The 21,223-nt window shown below is 39.7% G+C and overlaps 1 protein-coding gene across 2 annotated transcripts in view; it reads left to right on the top strand.

Annotated features, from left to right (window-relative positions):
* PRELID2 (PRELI domain containing 2) overlaps positions 1-21,223 on the top strand; it is a 101,385-nt gene that overhangs the window by 74,688 nt on the left and 5,474 nt on the right. For both annotated transcript variants that reach the window (XM_063086316.1, XM_063086319.1), the window contains exon 6: positions 19,083-19,152. In XM_063086316.1, coding sequence (XP_062942386.1) covers positions 19,083-19,142 — 60 coding nt within the window. In that variant the 3' untranslated portion in view covers positions 19,143-19,152. The remainder of the gene's footprint in view (positions 1-19,082; positions 19,153-21,223) is intronic.

Raw genomic sequence — 21,223 nt, 5'->3', positions numbered from 1 at the left:
TTCAAGGTTAGTTTTGCTGGATACAGATTTCTTGGCTGATCATCTTTTTCCTTCAGCACTCTGATTATATTATCCCATTCTCTTCTGGAATGTAGGGTTTCTACTGAAAAATCCACTGAGAGATGTATTGGGGCTCTGATGAATGTTGTATATTTCTTTCCTCTTGCTGCTTTCAGTATTCTTTCTTTGTCTTTGGTTTTTGACCATTTGATTATAATGTGCCTTAGAGTGTTCCTCCTTGAATTGAATTGAATTCAGCTGGTGCCCTCTGAGCTTCCTGTACTTGGATTCTGTCATCTTTCTCTATAATTGGGAAATTTTCAGTCATTATTTTCCTGAATATGCTTTCTACATCTCTTCTTTTTTCCTCTTCTGCCAATTATGCAGAAGTTATTGCACTTGATGGAGTCCCATATTTGCTATATATCTGTTTCATTTTTACTTATTCTTTTTTCTTTTTGCTCCTCTGATTTGATAATTTCATATGCTCTGTGATTAAGTCTGTTGTTGGAGATTTCTATCAAGTTTTTCATTCAGATAATGTGCTCTTTATTTCTAGAATATCTATTTTTTAAAAAAATTAATTCAGTTCCTTTGTCAAGTTTCTCATTCTATTCCTAGATTGTTTTCCAGATATCATTTAATTTCCTATCTGTATCTTGTGACTCCCTAAACATCCTTGTATTAGTCTGTTTCTGTTGCTTATAACATTAACACATGAAACTGGGTGATTTATGAAAAAAATGAAATTTATTGGTTATAGTTTCAGAGGCTGGGAAGTCCAAAATCCAGGGAGCACATCTGGTGAAGGCCTTGGTGGTGGAAACAGTGACCTAGGGGACTCACATGGCAGAGCAGAGAGAGAAAGACTCTCTCATGCTCTTATTTTAAAGCTCTCAGAACCATTCCCATGACCACCATATTAATCCATTCATTAGGTCATGGTCCTCAGAATCTAATCACTTCTTCAAGGCTCCAACTTTCAATTAGTATAATAGGATATCCCACCTTCTTAACAGTCACAGTGGGGATCAATCTTGTAATGCACAATTAAATCCATATCAACCCTTAAGAGAGTTATTCTCAGTTTTCTGTCAGACATTTCATAAATCCTCTGTTCCTCTGGGTCTCTTGCTGGTGCTTTGTTTATTTCTTTTGTTGGTGTCATATTTCTGTGTTCTTTTTAGACCCTGTGTCCTTATGCTGATTCCTGGGCATTTGAGGAGACTGCTATCTCTTCTAGATTTATAGGTGTTCTTTGGTGGTGTTAGACCTTTACTGGTTAATATCTGAGCTTTGTTTCTGGTCTCTGTTTTTTTCTTCTTCTTCCAGTTTTGTGGTTTATTATTAATTATCACCACCACTTAAACTCTGCATTGGAACTAATTTATTGTCCTTTGGCTAATTCCAAAATTGGGGGAACTTCCTATGAGGTTCAGCACTTAAGCTTTGTGGTTGAACTAAATTGCTGCTTTGTTACTGATTCTCTAGATAAGGCTTTTTTGTGTCAGTCAGATATTAACTGTTGGCCTTTTAATCACTTCCCAGTCTTTTGAGGTCAGATAACCTGGACTGTGTTGAAATTCTGGCCTGAGACTTTCCAGCAAACTGTCCTCCCTACAGTTTTATCACTCTGACTAGTCTCCACTCAGTGGGCCAATGCTAAGATCAGATGGCAGATTAGCTGCCCTAGCAGTGCCCCAATGTTCTCCCAGTGGGCTAGCCTCTCCCTTGCACTACAAACGCTTCTTGTGGGGCAGGCTGTGCATGGGTCCCTCTTCATGACTCACTGGCCTCTGGGTGGTTCTTTTCTTTGGTCAGCTGTGGTCACCTGCTCCTGTGTGGGTCCACAGGAATGCTGTCCGTGGTCTCACTGGCCAGGGAGTTGGTATGGTACACCCTGAGTCCCTTTTCTCCCTTGCAGACTCCAAGCAATTCCATGCAAGGGGCTCAGCTGCAGCTTCTGGTGACTCCTGCTCTTTGTGCTGCAGCTCTTTTCCACCCCTCACTGGGCCAGTTCTGAAGTGGCTGGGGCTTGAAATGGTGGGAGTGATCCTTTGTATCTTTTTCCACAGTTTCTCCCACTGTCACAGACTCTGCAAGTCTCTCCTCTTCTTTCCCCAAGATTCAGTGGTCCCAGATTGGCTGTCTTTGGTTTTCAATAGCTGTAAATTTGTCAGTTGTAGGGAGTCAGGCATGGGAGTTTTAAAGAATATTTGTATTTTTAAGCACTACAGGGCATTTTTCCCTTTGCAAATACTTGACTTAAAAACAGCAAGTGGTTTACTTTCAGGCTATTATCAGTGTATAGAGATTTTATTTTTTAGTCATTTAGTAGCTTTACTATATGTAGCTTTTTTAGGAGTATTCTTCCTAATTTGTAGTATTAAATGCTTGGAATTGAAATGCAAGTATCACTTCTTAGACTTGCCATAGACTTATTTTTCTGCCGCTCCATAGGTAATGTGAAGGATGAGGAGTGAAGGAAGACATCATATGGATGTTTCTATTCTTAATTACTGCACTCTGGCTCCAAGTTGTAACCTATTCACCAAATTCACCCATTGTGGATTTTGTGCCCAAGAAGTGATGATCATGTTCAATACCAAAAGGCTTTTAGTGGAAGGTGAAGGGCTCTCTGATTGGTGTTAGACAGTTGACTAAGGGTTTCTAATTGGCAGATACTGTGTTTAAATAAAAATGTTTCCTGTAGACATTTTTCTCATCTAGCTTCTCTGGGGTGCACGAAGGAACTTCACTTAGTTTCTACAGAAAACAAAGTTGGAGATGTGGTCAGGTGCTTGTATTCTTATGGTAATTTCAAGAACTACATGTGTTTCGATCTCACCCTGCTTCCTCTAAATTTATAAAATTGAAACCACTCAGATGTAGATGGAAATAACTTCAGGATGGCATACCTAAGGTGACATGTCATTTTTGGTAATTTGAGAAGAAAACCCTATGGACACATCTTTTTAAGAAGGTGGTGTACTGATGGCTCAGAATCACAAAAATCTGGGTGTGAATCTGGATTATGTTACTTGCTAACTGGTGCCTTTAGTTAGTCTCTTAGTTTAGTTCCATTTTTCTTATGTGACTGACTTGTATGTTGGTGAGAGTGAAATGAGACAAGGCATATAATGCACAGCACAGCCTAGTAGATTGTCAGCCTCCTCAATGATCAGTTCTTTCCCTGGACCTGGATTCTAGTACCGTCTTGTTGCTGATGACCACTGTGACCTAGGGAAAGCTCGTTAACCCTGTTGGGCTCAGTGTTGTAAAACAGAAGTATTAGTGACTCTTAGAGGTGATATGAAGATCAAGTAAAATATGCTTTTTGAAATATGAACAAGCACAAGGTGAACCTCACTTACGTTTCCTGTAGGACCACCAACTGAATGGGGGGTGCCTCTCTGTGTGAGTCCCTTTGTGAGGGTCCCTAGTGACATCTGGTCCATGAAGTAGCTGCTTTTCAGGCTACAAAGAGAACAGAGGTAATGTTTAACAAAAGTCTGTTGTGTGCCATAGCTTTATATGTTGCCTTATTTAATTCTCAAGAGTAATCCTGCAAGGACCTGTGCTTATTCTCTGTCCTCCCCCCATTTTATAGGCACAGAGGAAATTTAGTGAGGTAAGGAATCATTGGGAAAAGAGTTTAAAACCCAGGTTTAAATTCTAGGCCTGCTGCTTGCTAGCTATGTGACCTTGAGTAAGTTCTCACCTCTTGAGGCCTAGTTTCTTCACCTGGAAATGGAGAGAGTGGAAGTATCGTATCTCATGAGACTGTTGAGAGGATTAAATGATATAACGTAGGTAAAGCCTTGACATGTAGTAAGCCCATAATAACTTATCATTAGCCTTATTATTGTTAAGATTTGGTATGATGGATTTTTGACTGAAATACTGCTGGGGCACGCCTGGGGTCCTCCTGCAGACCCAGAAGAAGGAACCTACAGGATTACCTCCGGTGTTGGGACCGAGGGATCTCGGGGAAAAGTGAGCCTGCTGCCCGCCAACCCAGCCCCGTGAAAGAGACACTCAGACACGGCAGCGGTTCTGCCAGGGCAGTTCAACTTTATTGCCGTTACACTGCAATTTATATAAGCAAGCAAGTAGGGGCTTTCCATGAACTAACCAATCAATTAAAGGATCACGCGGGCATGCATTTTGTACTAACATGTTGAGCATAGCAATCATGCAGGGTTCACGAGTGCGGAAAAACTGGAGGACCAATAAAAACCTTTTGGAGCTATCTTGGGTTACGCTTCCCCTACTTTGCGCGGGTGCCATCTTCATCCTCCACCCATAGGCACCATGTGGCTCACAGATAATGTTTGCTCCTAAAAATGGGCCCAACAAAATATGGCTTTGAAATTCTATTTTGTTCAGAGGAAACACATGATTTGAAGACAGTAGTCTGGCCCTGCCTGCAAGAAGATTATTGACTTACAGAAATGCATGAATTTGGTGGAAGGAGAAGGATAGAGATAAAACATAAAAGAATTATCTGGGCGTCTTTTGGATGTATTTATTATCTGGGCATCAGTTAGATTTATTTATTCTGTTAGAGATTATTTGTTGATAAAATGTACAAGCATGCTCCTAACCATTTTATCTCTCAGAGTAGGGAAGAAACGAGGGTAAATTATGACTGACCTTAAGTCTGATGAACAGTGAAAAAATGGCTGATGAAGGGAATTGATGGGGGACCTTGTTGTTTTTCAGTTTGGCACAGTTAAGAGTACAAGACTTGGAACTGGGACCTTCCAGTGTCAGCCACTGAAGCAGTCCTATTCAATGTAACGAAGAGATGTCTTATAAGTAGGGCTGACACAGATGGAGTAAGGAGTAGTAAACTTCCTGTGAATGGGGGTTTCTAAGCAGGTAACAGATGATCAATTGTCAGAGATGTTGTGGATGGAGCGTGGCACGAGGTGAGAGGCTGGCCTCAATTAATGATGAGAGCAAGCCATGTTTTGCGTGAAGTTCAAGTCAGGAAAAGTATAATTCTATACAGGTCACATTTTTAAAAAATTCAAAATGAAAATAGCTAATGGAGTCCCATTGGAGGGTGGGGAAGTAACTTTATAAAATAGAAAAATACCAATGACTTCAATGTTCACACCAGGTCAGGGTTTATTTGAAAACTGGCTATATCGAAATGCTTCTGTAGTCTTTCATTCTGACATTTGGTCACAGAACATCTCTCTAAATCAGATGGGCCACTTTTAATCCTTTGCTGAGAGTTTCCTATCTGGACTTGATAATGTAAAGTCCTTCCCAATGTTTAGATTCTGTTATTTTGAGATATATTCTTTTCTGTTACAAATTGTGAGAATTAAATATTCTCTTGAAGGGGAGAGAAGACTTTATAATGGGAAGTGAAGACATCTGAATTACAGTATCAGTTTAATGTTTTGCAGTTACACTTAAAGATTTGGGGTTACTTGTCAAAATAAAAATGAATTTTACTCAAGAGTTTATTAGCCACTATGGGAAAATTATTGAAGTCATACTTCTATCAGCCTACTTGAAAAGCATTTTATTTAAAATAATTTGTAGATGCGATTCGATATTGATTCATATAAAATTCATGCCATTTTGTTTGGGAGCAGAACTACGTATCTGATTTATTTATCAGTATTTTTGAACATGGTCTATAGAGAGAAAAAGAGTTATTGATGTACACAGCATTGAATGGTATGTTCACATAGGCATTCTCACTTAAACTTCCTGCCCTACCACCCCACCCACAGTGTTATAAGGGCTCTCAGGCCCGATTACCTTGAGTCAAATTGAGGCTCTGCTTCTTAGTTACTGTGCGGTTTTTGTAGTTGTTGTTTTGTTTTTACAAATTTATTTATTTCTTTACTCTTTATTTTTTTTATACTATCATTATGCAATATAAACATTTTTCATGGCCCTTTACCAATTTCTCCCAACCCTTCCCCAGCCGCTCTTCCTTTCCCATTTCTGGTGTCCTCAGTTCCATTCTCTCCTTTTATGAGTTCAAGGAATTATTGTGATCTTTCTTTCTTTCTTTCTTTCTTTCTTTCTTTCTTTCTTTCTTTCTTTCTTTCTTTCTTTCTTTCTTTCTCTCTCTCTCTCTCTTTCTTTTTTTTTAGCTCCCACTTATTAGTGAGGATGTGCAGTATTATTTCTTTTTTCTGTATCTGGCTTATTTCACTTAATGTAATTTTTTCAAAGTTCATCCATGTTGCTGTGAATGGTAGAATTTCATTCCTATTTATGGCAGAGTACTATACCATTGTGTATATATACTAGATTTTCCTTATCTAGCGTCCATCAGTGGACATTTAGGTTGGTTCCAATTCTTAGCTGTTGCAGATACAGCTGTGATAAACATGGGCATGCAGGCATCCCTTTGACATAATTTCCATTCTTTTGGGTATACACCCAGAAGCAGGACTGCTGGACCATATGGCAGTTCTATCCATAGTTGTTTGAGGAAACTCCATGCTGTTTTAATAGCCAGTCTAAGTGGTGAGAGAGGATGTCTCAATGGGGTTTTGATTTTCATTTCCCTGATGCAGAATGATATGTGTCTGTTAGACATTTGTGTATCTTCATTTGAGAAAAGCCTATTCAGCTTCTTTGCTCATTTTTTAATTGGGTTACTTGTATTTTTTTTTTTTTTTTTTTTTTTTTTACTGTTATTTGAGTTCCTTGTATATTCTGGATATGAATCCCTTGCTGGATCATAGTTTGCATATATTTTCTCCCATTCTGTAGGTTGTCTTTTTGCTCTGTTAACTATTTCTTTTGCTGTGCAGAAGCTTTTTAGTTTATAAATAATCCCATTTGTTTATTTTTTTGTTTGTTGTCTGTGCTTTTGGGGTCTTATTCATAAAGTCTTAGCCCAGTCCTACTTCCTGAAGTGTTTCCCTATGTTCTCGTATAGGAGTTTTACAGTTTCAGGTTTTATATATGTCTTCAATCCATTTTGAGTTGATTTTGGTATACAGTGAGAGGTACAGATCTAGCTTCATTCTTCTACATATGGATGTCCAGCTTTCCCAGCATGACTTATTGAAGAGGCAGTCCTTTCCCCAATATGTGTGCCTGTTGCTCTTGTCATATATCAGTTGGCTGTAAGTATGTGGATTGATTTCTTGGTTCTCTATTCTGTTCCACTGGTCTGAGTTACTGTCTTTACGCCAGTACTGTGCTGTTTTGGTTATGAAAGCTTTATAGTATAATTTGAAGTCAGGTAAGGTAATGCCTCTGGTTTTATTTCTTTTGCTCAGGATTGCTTTGGCAGTTGGGGTCTTTTGTTGTTCCATTTGACTGTTAAGATTGTTTTTTCTGTTTCTGTGAAGAATGTCATTGGTATTTGATGGGGATTGCACTGAATCTGTAGATTGCTTTGGGTAGTATGGACATTTTCACAATGTTAATTTTTCCAATCCAAGAGCATGGAATGTCTTTCCATCTTTTTGTGTTCTCTTTATTTTCTTTCAGCAGTGGTTTGTAGCACTCATTGTAGACATCTTTCACCTCCTTGGTTAAATTTATTCCTAGGTATTTTATTGTTTTGGTAACTATTGTAAATCAGCTTCCTTTCTTGATTTCTCTTTCTGCTAGTTCATTATTGGAGTATAAAAAACTTACTGATTGTGTTGATTTTGTATCCTGAAACTTTACTGAAATCATTTATCAGCTCTAAGTGTTTTTTTGGTAGAGTCTTTAGGTTTTTCTCTATATAGGATCATGTCATTTTCAAACAGGGACAGTTTGACTTTGTCTTTGCCAATCTGAATTCCCCTTATTTCTTTCTCTTGCCTGATTGCTGTGACTAGTACTTCCAATACTGTGTTAAATGGAAGTGGTGATAGTGGGCATCCTTGTTCCTGTTCATTCAGTATGATATTGGTGGTCGGGTAGTTATATATGGCTTTTATTGTGTTGAGATACTTTCCTTCTACACCTAATTTGCTGAGACTCTTTATCCTGAAGGGATGTTGAATTTTGTCAAATGCTTTTTCTGCATCTATTGAGATAATTATATGGTTTTTGTCTTCAATTTTGTTGATGTGGTGTATCACATTTATTGACTTGTGTATGTTGTAAACCATCCTTGCATCCCTGGGTTGAATCCATTTGATCATAGTGTATAATTTTTTTGATGTATTGTTGTATTCTATTTGCTAATATTTTTCCGAGAATTTTTGCATCTATTTTCATCAGAGATATTGGCCTGCAGTTTTCTTTGTTGTTGTATACTTGTCTGTTTTGGGTGTCAGGGTGATGCTGGTCTCTCATAGAATGAGTTTGGGAGAATTGTCTCTGTCTCAATTTTTTGGAATAATTTGAAGAGAATTGGTGTTAATTTCTTTTTAAGTGTTTGTTAGAATTCAGCAGTAAAGCCATTGGTCCTGGGCTTTTTGTTAGAAGGTTGCTGATTACTTTTTCAATCTCAATGTTTGTTATTGGTCTGTTCAGGTATTCTATTTCTTTTTGGTTTAGTCTTGGTAGTTTGCGAGTGTCCAAAAATTTATCCATTCTCTCTAGGCTTTCAAATTTGTTGGCATAGTTGTTTATAATAGTCTCTAATGATTCTTTGTATTTCTGTGGTATTGGCTATAATGTCTCCTTTTTTATTTTTATTTTTGTTATTTGGGTCTTCTCTCTTCTTCTGTTAGTAGCCTCGCTAATGTCTTGTCTATTTTGTTCATCTTTTCAAAAAAACTTTTTTGTTTTATTGATCTTTGGTATCATTTTTTGGGGTCTCCATTTCATTTAGTTCTGCTCTGATCTTAATTGTTTCTTTCCATCTACTAGTTTTGCAGTTGAATTGTTCTTGTTTTTCTATGTCTTTGAAGTGTAGCATTAGGTTGTTTATTTGAAATCTTTCTATTCTTTTGATGTAAGTGTTTGTTGCAATAAACTTTCCTTTTAGTACTGCTTTTGCAGTATCTCACAGGTTTTGATATGACGTGTCTTCATTTTCACTCATTTCAAGAAGTTTTTTGATTTCCTGTTTAGTTTCTTCTTGGACTCTGTGTTAGTCCATTTTGTGTTGCTATAACAGAATACCTGAGACTGGGTGATTTATATAGAAAAGAGGTTTATTTGGCTTACAATTCTGGGACAGCTACATCTGGCATGGGCTTCAGGCTTCTTCTACTCATGGCGGAAAGCAGCAGACAGCTGGTGGGTACAAGCAGATCACATGGCAATAGAAAGCAAGAGAGGGAGAGAGAGAGACGGGAGGTGCCAGGGTCTTTTAAACAACCAGCTCTTGCAGGAACTCATAGAGTGAGAACTCACTCATTACTCCCCCAACCTAGGGAGAGTACTAATCCATTCATGAGTGATCCACCCCCATGACTCAAACTGTCACACTGGGGATCAGATTTCTACATGAGTTCTGGGAGGACAGTACATCCAAACTCCATCAGACCCATAGGTTGTTCAGGAGCATGTTGTTTAATTTCCACGTATTTGTATAGTTTCCACTTTTTTCTTGTTTGTTTTCTAGTTTTATTTCATTGTGGTCTGAAAAGATACTTGAGATGCTTTTAATCTTTTAAAATTTGTTGAGGCTTGATTTGTGACTTAACATATAGTCTGTTCTGGAGAATGTCCCATGTGCTGATGAGGAGAATGTGTATTCTCCACTTGTTGGATGAAACGTTCTGTAGATATCTGCCAGGTCTCTTTGCTCTAAAGTGTAGCATAAACCCTGTGTTTCTGTGTTGATTTGTTGCCTAGTGATCTGTTCGGTGCTGAAAGGATTGCTCAGTTCTCCTACTATTATTGTATTGGGGTCTAGCTCTTTCTTTAGGCCCGATATTATTTGCTTTATATATTTGGTTGCTTTGGTGTTTGGTGCACATATTATTGGTATGTTATGGTATGTCTTTTTGCTGGATAGATCCCTTTATCATTATGTAGTGGCCTTCTTTGTCTCTTTTTATGGTTTTTGGTTTAAAATGTATTTTATATGATATAAGAATAGCTAGCCCAGCTTGCTTTTGGTTTCCATTGGTGTGGTTTATCTTCTTCTATCCCTTCATTATTAGTCTTTGTGTTTCTTTACAGGTGTGGTGACTCTCTTGAAGACAGCATATCATTGAGTCTAGATTTTTTAGTCAATTCATAAGCCTATGTCTTTTAAGTGTGGAGTTTAATCCATTTACTTTTAGGGTTGTTATTGAAAGGTGTTGTGTTACTCCAAGCATTTTATCTTTTTTTTTTTTTTTTGGATGTTTTGAATATTTTCCGTTCCTTTCTTCCCCTTTTATTGTTTGTCTTTGATGTTTGTTGGTGTTCTAAGGTGGTAAGATTTAGTTTCTTTCTCTTTCTGATTTGCCTTTTTGTTCTACAATAAGATTTTTTTTCTTTTTTATTTTTCTTCTTTTTTTTTTTTTTTTAAAAGAAGACTGGTAAGGGGATCTTAACCCTTGACTTGGTGTTGTCAGCACCATGCTCTCCCGAGTGAGCCATGGGCTGGCCCAAGATTTTTTTCTTTCTTGTGTATTTGTGGTAGTGGTTGTCATTTTTTTGGATTCCAGATGCAAGTTTCCCTTGAAGATTTTTTGCAGGGCTGGTCTTCTGCTGGTGAACTCTTGTAGTTTTTGTTTGTCTGGGAAATACACTACTTCTCCCTCATTTCTGAAGGACAACCTTGCTGAGTATAGTATTCTTGGCTGACAGGTTTTTTTTTTTTTTTTTTTTAGTGTTTTGGATATATCATCCCATTTTCTTATGGCCTGTAGAGTTTCTGTTGAGAAGTCTGCTGTTCATCTGATAGGAACTCCCTTATAGTTGACTTGATGCTTTTCTCTTGCTGCTCTTAGGATTCTCTCTTTGTCTTTGAGCTTTGCTCATAGACTATAATGTGTTTTGCAGAGCATGTTTTGGGATTTAATGTGTTTGGGGATCTTTGAGCTTCCTGGATCTGAAAGTCTGTGTCTCTCCCTATACGTGGGAAGTTTTCTATTGAATAGATTTTCAATGCTTTTTCCTTTCTCCTCCCCTTCTGGAACACTCATGATTGAGATGTTTGTGTGCTTAAGGCTGTCTTCTAGCTCTCTTAGATTTTCTTTATTTTTTAAAATGCTTTTTTCCTTATTTTGTTCACCTGGGTTACTTCGAAAAGAGTATCTTCAAGATCAGAAATTCTTTCCTCTGCTTGTTCTAGCCTGCTGTTTAAGCTATTGGTTGTGTTTTTTATTTTGTTGAATGAATCTTTCAGTTACATGATTTCTGCTACATCATTTTTTAATGTATTAAGCTCTTTTTAATTTTCTTCCTTTGTATCCTGGATTTTTTTTTCTCATTTCATTGTGTTGTCTGAGTCTTCTTGTGTCTTTTGAATTTCCTTACGATTGTTTTCAGATTTCCTTTTCAGTCATTTCATGGGTTTCTTGCTCTACAGGGTCTGGTATTTGAGAATTACTGTATGCTTTTAGTGGTGTCATATACTCTTGGATTTTCATATTTTTAGTATCTCTATGTTGTTTTCTGGTCATCGGGTAGAGCAGTTGCTTCTTCTGTTACTCTTTGACTAGAGAGACTTTGTCTTCTTTTTCCAGTTTGCACTGGTGACTCTGCTTGTGTCTATGCAGTTGAGTGGCTGCCATGCATGCCACCTTCACAAGGGCTGTGTCTGCTACTGTGGCAGCAAGCTACTTTTGCATCAGTTGTGGCTGAGACTGTGTCTGTGGTGGGCCACCACATGAAAGTGATGTTTTTCGTGTGCTCCTGCCTTCTGCCAGGATGAGGGTGGCTGCCCATGGTCCCTGCATAGGACCACATGAGTGCACCTGCCTTCTGCTGGGCAGGGGCGTGCCCACAGCTCCTGCCTAGGAGCCTTGCATGCTCCTGCCTTCTGCCAGGCAGTGGGTGCTGTCCTTGGCTCCTGCCTAGGATCCTGTGCATGTTTCTGTGCTTTGCTAGGTGGTGGGGCTGCCCTCAACTCCTTCCTAGGACCACATGTGTGTTCCTGTCTTCTGTCGGGGATTGGGGGCTGCTCTCATCCCCTGTGTGGTTTTGGACAAGATGTTTAATTTTGCTGAGCCTTGGTTTCATCCATAAAAAAGAGTTAATAATCTTCTAAGGCAGATGGGAGGTTAAGGTAATGCAGGTAAAGCACTAAGCACAGTGTTCAGCACACAGTACATGTGTCTTAGTCTGTTTTGTGCTGCTACAGCAGAATATCACAGACTGGGTAGTTTATAAGGAAAATAAATTTATTTCTCACAGTTCTGGAGGCTGGGAAGTCCAATATCAAGGTGCTCACATCTGGTGAGGGCCTTCTTGCTGCATCATCTCATGGTGGAAGGGGAAGGAAATGTGAGATGGGGAGGAGAAAGGGGCCAAGCTCTCCATTTTGTCAGGAAACCACTTCAGAGAATACACCCACTCCATGATAATGGCATTAATCCATTCATAACTAATCACCTCTTAAAGGTTTCTCCTTTTAACACTGTTATATTAGGTATTAGGTTTCCAACCCATGAACTTTGGGGGACACATTCAAATTATAGCATTGTGACAATAAGTTTTAACTATTGTATTATCACCATTATTGTTATCATTAGGTGTTATCCCAGTTTTATAGATGAAAAGGTCCTAAATCTAAAAGAATTTAAAAGATGCTTTATTGTGGCAAAAGGTCTCTTCTTGGAAAAGCTTTATACAGTGTTTCTCTTAACTTTGGATAAGAAAACTGGATGCAGATTCCTTCCTCCCTCCCTCAAATGCAGTTCCTATCTCCGTGCCTTCCCATAAGCCTCCCCCTGCTTGGTCTTTCTCTTCATCTTTTATGTCACATTCATGACCAGACTTTGGATCTTACTCAAACCCCTCCTCTTCCAGAGGCTTCTGCAAATCCTCTCTTCCTGCAAGATTAGTCTCTACTTTCTTTCCTCCATTGTACTTTTTCTTTTAAATGTCTTAGCACTTCTTAGGGGCTGTCTTGCTTTCAATTACTTTTCATCCCTCTATTTCCTCCCAAGAGGTCAATGACCCCTTGATTAGAGGCTTTCTGTTTTATATGCACCCCTTTTACCCACAGCTTCAGTGCCATCTATTACACACAGTGGTGCTGATACTGTTAATGGCATTTGCTCCAAAGCCATGTCCCACAAGAAAGCATTATTTCCAGTAGGAGTCTTTAACACCAATCTTTTATCACTGTGATAATTAAGTGAGCAATTCTCTTTTGTTAAGAGCTTCCCATGGATGTGCGTTTTGAGAACTGCTTTAGAACTTTGTAATTTTTGTAAAGTCTAATATTACTCTCTGTAGTAGATTGAATTATGTCCCCCCACAAACTCACTGAGGCTTGAATTTTCTCCCGAGTTTTATGTATTAGAAACTTAGCCCCCACTGTGACTGTTCAGAGGGTGGGAAATCCTATTATGGTAATTGAAAGGTGGAGTCTTGAAGATGTGATTGGATTGTAGGACCGTGAAGTAGTGAATGGACTAAAAATGGTGGTTGGGGCATGGTTCTGAGGGCTTTAAAAGAAGAGGAGAGTCTGTCTTTCTCTCCCTCTGCTCTCTCTGCTTCTACCATCTTACTATGTGAGACTCCTGAGTCATTGTCACCACCACCAGATGGGCTTTGGACTTCCCAGCTGCAGAAACTGTAAGCAATAAATTCTTACAGTTTTCTTTATAGGTCACCCAGTTGCAAGTATTTTGTTATAAGCAACATAAACGGACTAATACAGAAAATTGGTACCAGAGAAGTGGGGTGTTGCTTATAACAAATACTTGAAAAGGATGCAGCTTGGGAACTGGGTATTAGGCAAAGTTTGGAGGGGTTTCGAGGACTCAGAAGAAGACAAAAAGATGAGAGAAAGTTTATAATGTATTAGAGACTGGTTAAATGGTGGTAGTGGAATGCTGATAGAAATATGTACTGCAAAGACCATTCTTAGGAGGTCTCTGATAGAAATAAGGAGTTTATTGGAAACTGGGGCAAAGCTCACCCTTGCTATGAAATGGCAAGGAACTTGGCTGCCTCGTTTCCATGCCCTAGGACTTTGTGGAAGTTGGAACTTAGGAGTTGTGAACCAGAGTATTTGGTGGAAGAAATTTCTAAGCAGCAAAGCATTAGGAAGCTGCATGGCTACTTGTAACAGCCTATGGTGAGTTATGGCAGCAAAGGCATGACATAAAGCCAGCATTTAAAAGAGAAGCAGAGTGTAAAGATTTGGAAAATTTGCAGCCTGGCCATGTGGTAGAGAAGCAGGGAGCATTTTCAGAAGAAAAATTCAATGTTACTAAAATTTATACAAAAGAACAGGATTATCAAGAGAAGGGGGAAAAGGCCCTGAAGGCATTGCAGAAGCCTTTGGGGCCAACCCTTCCATTACAGGCCCAGAGGCCTAGAGAGACAGCATGGTCTTGGGGAACAAGCCCAAGGCGCCCTACGCAAGCTCACTGCTCAGGGCCACCTCGAGAAGCTGCTTGTAGCACCAGCACCCCAGCTGCTTTGGCTATTCCGGCTGTGGATAAATTGGCTCCAGATGTGGCTGGACCTGCAGCTTTGGAAAATACAAGCTGGAAGACTTGGCATCATCCATGTGGTGTTAGGTCTGCAGGCTCGCAGAATGCTAGAGCTGTGGAGACGTGGGAGCCTCCACTACAATTTCAGAGAATGTAAGGAAAAGTCTGGGGGCCCAGGAAGATATCTGTTGCAGGGGCAGAGTCACCGCAGACAACCTTCACTAGAGCAATGCCGAGTGAAAATGTGGGGTCGGAGTTGCAGCAGAGAAACCCCGTCAGCACCATGTCTAGTGGAGCAGTGAGAGCGGGACCGCAATGGAGACCCCCAACCTGCAGAGCTACCAGCATGCAATGCCAGCCTGCGAGAGCTAAAGAATTATCTCAGACCAGGAAAGGCATAGAGGTGGATCTGCCAGAGGACTTGGGGACCTGAACCCTCACACCAGAGGACTGGGGAGGAGGTCAAACATGGAATCAAGTACCTCATTCACCAGCTTTGAGATTTAATGCCTGACCTGCTGGGTTTTGGACTTGTTTGGGACCTGTTACTCCTTTCTTTTGGCTTATTTCTCCCTTTTGGAATGGGAATATGTACCCTATGTTTGTCCCACCATTGTATCTTGGAAGTAGATAACTTGTTTTGAATTTCACAGATGAGACTTTGAACTTTGGACTTTTAAATTGAAACAAGTTAAGACTTTGGGGGTGGAATAAATGTATCTGTATGTGAAAAGGACATGAGTCTCGGGGGGCCAGGGGCAGAATGTAGAGGATTGAATTACATCCCCCCAAAACTCACTGAGGCTTGAACTGTCTCCCAAGTTTTTTATGCATTAGCAACTGAGCCCCCACTATGACTGTCAAAAGGGTGGGAAATCCTATTGTGGTAATTGAAAGGTGGAGCCTTGAAGAGGTGATAAGATTTTAGGACCGTGTGGTAGTGAATGGATTAAAAATGGTGGTTGGGGCATGGTTCTGAGGGCTTTAAAAGAAGAGGAGAGTCTGTTTTCCTCTCTCTCTGCTCTCTCTGCTTCCACCATCTTGTAATGTGAGACCCCTGGGTCACTGTCGCCACCACCAGATGGGCTTTGGACTTCCCAGATACAGAAACTGTAAACAATAAATTTCGTTTTCTTTATAAATCACCCAGTTGCAGGTTATTTTGTTATAAGCAACATAAATGGACTAATACACTCTCTGGAGCCTTTTAAGTAAATCAGAGCTTCTTAGGAAATTAACAGTTTGATAACAAAATAAGTATACTGCCTGGATTTAGCACCTTTAGTTCTGAATTATTGCTGCTTCTCTTAAGACAAGCTTTGTGTTTTCAGTAATGATCAGCTATTTGTCAGAGACTCTTAGAGAAGGTAATTTGAATCTGAAAGACTCTGAGACTCCTTTGTGGGGTTATGGTTGGCCAGCACAGCTCTGGTTTTAGGGAAATGAGACTGTGAGTTAGCTCACTTATCTGTACATTGGCAAATAGAGAAAACCTTGCAATAGAGAAAAAATTCTCAGAGGGGAAAGAAATAATAAAATCAAGCTGGTTAATGGTTTGTCAGTCCAAAAAGCTTTTAAGCCGTATCCATAAGGGTAGATTCACTTAATGTTTGTTCTTCATTTCAGGCATCATTGTGTGATAAGTAGTGTAAATTTAGCCCCTATAAGCCTGATCTCCTGAGGGTTGAGATTTAAGTGTTGGAAGTTTATTTGAAAGGACTCTATTGATTGCACTTTGATTTTGTCCTTCCTTATCAAAGAGAGGTACTAAACAATGGCTTGGGCTCTGTTAGGTTTTTTTTTTTTTTTTTTTTAATTCAGTTTATAGGCCTCTCTCTCCCCCCCTTCTCCACTTTCTAACTGTTCTGCTTGAAAAGATTAAGTGGGGAAAAAAGGGAAAGAAAAATCAACTGTCACATTGTGAACATAATTGATTCAATAAATAACATCTTTCAATTCCCAAGGCAAACCTCAGAGTCTTCACTTATGTCAATTAGCGTTCAGCTCAATAAGTGGTGGCGGTCTTAATTTAGACGGATGGGAGAGTTCATAGGTTCTCACTTCCTATGGAAGAAGTGTGCTGTTCTTGTTTTAAAAACATACCATCTAGATTTATGCTCCTACTCTGCAGAAAGAAGCTTGAAAAGGAATTAATGTGGCAGTTTCCATTCTTCCCTAAAATAGAAGGACTTTTAATTAATATTTAGGGGTCTATTGAAACAAAAAATTTTAACAGGGGAATGAAAATTCCCTGGAATTTACTAAACTATAAGCTCCATGAGGCTGGGTATTTTGTCTTATGTGTTCACCATTTAATCTCCAGTGCACATAGTAGGTGCATGATAAATATTTGTTAACTGGATCTGTTGTTGAATGAATGAGAACAAAAATGACCCCAATCCAGGTCTTATGTTAGGAATTCAGTTAAATTTTATTCCACTGGTTGTTTTATCTCCTGCCCCTGTTCTTTCTCACTCCCCCCAATTCTTTAAAAGGGGAGTAGCTCTGAGAATACAGAATATATGACAGCTTCAGAAATGACTAAGGAGAACCTATTTAATCAATTCCCAGACAAGCAGAGTTGGAAGGGATCTCAAAGGTGGTATAAAGCTGCTGTTTAAAAATTCTAGTAAATGAACTAGTTGTGAGATATGTCATAAATGTATAGATTTTAGGCCTCAGTCCTCGAGATTCTGATTGACTTCATGGTGGGGATTAGGAGTCTGTGTTTGCTTTTGTGAATCCCACTAGTAATTCCGATGTGCTGCTGGGTGTAGAAAGCACTTATCCAACTGGCCATGCAGTCCCCTAACTTCTGTAGTCTACATTCCCCAGCAGTGATTGGTGGAGCTGTGTCTAGACCTAGTTCTCCTGGCTCTGATGATGGTGCTTCTGGAACTATTGTTTGCTTCTTTGGTTCAGCCAACACTCTGTCCTACTTGGCATTTTCTCAACACTCTGTGATGCTTCTTTCCTCCAAGACAGTGCCAGTAATTGGGGTTATGGCCAGGCCAAATCTGAAGGACCTTCTGAATGCTTAAGGAAACACTAACTTTTGTTCAGTTTACTTTGGTGTTAAATATTGCTTGTTGTATTCTCTGGTAGTGCCTTTGATTACCTGCCATCCCCATTCCTTGGCTCAGAACAAACCCCAGATAGAAAGTCCTTGTGTTTCTCCTGTAGGCCCACTTGGCATTACCCAGCCCTACCTGATCATCAGGGAATCACGCAAGTGCTTCTTAAAAGTATACGACTCTGTGGGACCTGCTCGCGTCCTGTTAAGTCAGAAGCTTCTTTGGAGGGGTCTGGGGACCTATATTTTAAGTTCCCTTTATCATTATTATTCTCTCCAAACTACTTTCCAGTCTCTGAGAACAGCAGGTCCCTTTCCCTTGGATCCATGTCTGACATCCTTAAGACCTTCGTTTCTAATCACGTTATAACCCTGTCTTCCCATCTGAAGATTTTATCCTCTGTTCTGCAGAGCTTGTCCTTGGGGGAGGGAAGGAATTTTTGCTTTCTTCTTTCTTCTAGGGTACAATTTTACTGGACATGGGGAGGGTAGACAGGTTGGTATGGACAGTAGTGGAATGAGACTTGCAAGAAAGATAGAGCTGCCTGTGAAACTGGAATAGAATGCCTGTGCTCTGTCCCTTGCTTTATTACTCGGTAGCTGTATAACTATGGGCAAGTTACGTAAACCTCCTTGTGTTTTTGTCTCCTCATCAGTAAAATTGGGGTAAGAATAGTACTGGTTCAGGTGTTTGCTGTGTATTAAACAAGGTTTCCTACATTGGCTCTGGGGACACAGACCTGATCAGAGATGGAGATTTGTGTGCAGAAGGTATTGGAGAGGGCTTTTAGGGAGTGAGGGAAGCAGGCAGGATTAGAAGGTGACGTGGGACCGTGATGCAGTAGCAACAAAGGCCTCAGCTGATCCCATGGGGAGCTAAGGAGGTGGGATGCCTTTCAGAGTTATCATGAACTGAGGGAAGGGGCCATTCCTTTATACCCCTATAAATACCCATCATTGGATGTGGGCTCCTCTGGAGAGCAGACATGACCTCAGGTAAGGCAGCTCCCTTTGGCTGAGGGTGGTTGTGAGCCATCAGCAGCCTACATTCCTGGTAGATGGTGGAGGAGGCCTCAGTCCTGGAGGAGACCACTGTGGTGCCCTGTAACACCCACTATGCAAGGCAACATAACACACATAAAACCTTAGCAGCAAATTTAGCACATTTGTAAATGTCCAATAAATGTTAACTTTTGCCATTATCATGCCAGCTGTGGCAATGCTACTTGGTAGCATTAAATTAAGTGACTTAACTTCCCTTGGGCTCTTTTCTTATGTTTAAAATGGAGATCCTAAACTCTGCTCTGCCTACCTCCCTGAGTAGTTCTGAGCATCTGTGGAGATAATGCATGTGAAATTGCTAAAATATAAAATATAAAATGTAGGGTATAACTATGAGCCTGCTTTTCTGAAATGAATATATGGCCATGACCTGGATTTCTTGAAGGGAAAAGGTTGTGATAAATGTAAAAGTGCTTGTCTGTGAAATATGGCATTTTGATTTTTCTTTCTTGTCTCTCTAGGGAATTAGAATAATGGAGATGCTGCTAAAGGAACAGTGTGGTGCCCCCTTAGCTGAATAAAGAATCATCAGTGAGTAGCAAAAGCAAAATCAGAATTATTTACATGAGTTATATTTTCATGCTTATAAGCCTTGTATTATGCATCAGACTCCTTGGGCTATTCATGCTGTACGTTTCCCAGTTATATGCACAGAATACCATTTCACAGGTGTTTTGTTATCTGTTCAGTACCTTTATTTACTTGGTTCTTTGATTTTCAGCGCAGTTTTGTATTACGTGCTGGGTTACAACTGCATTCAAATTGTTAAAACTGTTCAGCACAATTTGCCATGATTGGGACCCTCAAGGCAGCATAGATTTGTAAAGACTGCAGCTCAGGATTAACTGAAGCTTAGTTTTATTGTTCTGAGAACAATAAAAGGAGGGACTTAAAACTGTAGTTGGAGCAGGAAGGAAAACAAGAAAGGAGCATGTTCATTGACCAGTGAAACAAATGTGAGAGCACTTCAAAAAGTTCATTGAAAATTGGCATTGAAAGATAATAAGAATCTTTCCATGAACTTTTTGAAGTGCCCATGCATATCTTACTAGTCATATATACTTTTACTGACCGGGGGTGGCTGCCTTGAAATGCTGTTAAGGGGTTATTCTGAGGTGTTGCGAATAAGTCTCAGGCTCTGGGTTAGAGTGTCTTGGTTGATTAGCAGTGTCTGCTGTGGGCCTGGGATCCAAGCAAAACTGTTTATGCTGGAGCACGTGCTACCTCTGGTTTAGGGCAAATGGACAGATAGCAGGGGCTGCAGAACTCTTCCTCTCCTTCTCTCCCCTTCTGTTGTCTAGATCAGGGAGAATGATCCCTATAGTGGAAAGGGCAGGAAAAAGTTATTTAAAAGGGAGCCAAAGCCCAAAATAAAGGAATATGGTGGATTTATGTCTTACAAAATTTATAGGACTTAGGTTTTTAAAATCTGAGAAAAGTTGAAACCATTGAGTAAAGCAAACATTGCCTTGGGTAATTCAGAATTTTCTCAAATTTTCTTATGTTTGCTTAAAAGTACAGTACACATAGTTTTGTATAAGCAACCTGGTATTCTTATTGTTATGTACAATAAAGTTGGAGAGCAAGTAGCCAAAAAAAAGCAAAAAGAACGTTCATATACCTTGGCGTTCAAAGCATACTAGCTAGGCCTATGAATGAGCATTAGTTGGAGGATTGTGACATGTTTCTGCTTGTTTGCAGGTTGGATTCCATTCTGATTAATATTAAGTCTCTGTATTACTTAACATATTAATAGATTTCATTATTTCTGGTAAGGCTAAACAAGATAATTCCATTTAGCACAGGCACGGCACATGGCAGGTGCTCATAAAATGTTGGCGTTGAATCTAAATATGGTTTAATTCTACATCCACCCTGTTTCTTAAAAAACCATACAGAAGAACTTGGCCACATCTCCCTGTTTTCTAGGCTGGTGTATTTGCGAGGCTCACTAAGCACCTTTTGTGCTTGTGCACTTGGGCACAGATCCCATCTTACCCTGGGAGTGGAATCTAAAATCAGCTCCAAGTTAAGTGAGGGAATGAGGGGCCTCCACTTACACTGGAAAGGTGCCTACCTATTGATTTTAAAACTTCAAATTAGAGGTTTTGAAACTTGAGTGAGCACCAGAGTCATCTGGTGGACTTGTTAAACATGGATTGGTAGGTTCCACTTGCAGAATTTGGATTCAGTAGGTCCTGGATGGGGCATTTGTGTCAATAGCAAGTTCCCAGGTAACGATGCTGCTGATCCTGGGACCACACTTTCAGAATGACAGCTTTAAATGAGTTCACGTCTCTTGATGGAGACAGATTAAATGCTAGGGCACCAAGAAAGTTAATAGCTAGGGTTTTGAAATTGTTGTCCTGTATTCGGTCAACTTTAGATCAACTGGAAGAATGATTTTCTTTGTATGGATTTTCCCTGATTTTAGTGTCTCAGCCTCTTGTTTGCCTTTTCTTTTGTTGTTGTTGCTACTTGAATGGTGACAGCCTCCACACTGGAGTAAACACAACTGAAAAGAGAGGAGGTGAGACTCACATCAACTGGTGTTTTAAATTGGTGTGAATTTAAAGTGTTGCTAGTGAAAATGACTAAGTTA

The sequence above is a fragment of the Cynocephalus volans genome, chromosome 2 (genome assembly GCF_027409185.1).
Source record: "Cynocephalus volans isolate mCynVol1 chromosome 2, mCynVol1.pri, whole genome shotgun sequence".
NCBI classification, from domain to species: domain Eukaryota; kingdom Metazoa; phylum Chordata; class Mammalia; order Dermoptera; family Cynocephalidae; genus Cynocephalus; species Cynocephalus volans.
The sequence above is the reverse complement of the archived record's forward strand: the minus strand, read 5'-3'. Positions and strand labels throughout refer to the sequence as shown.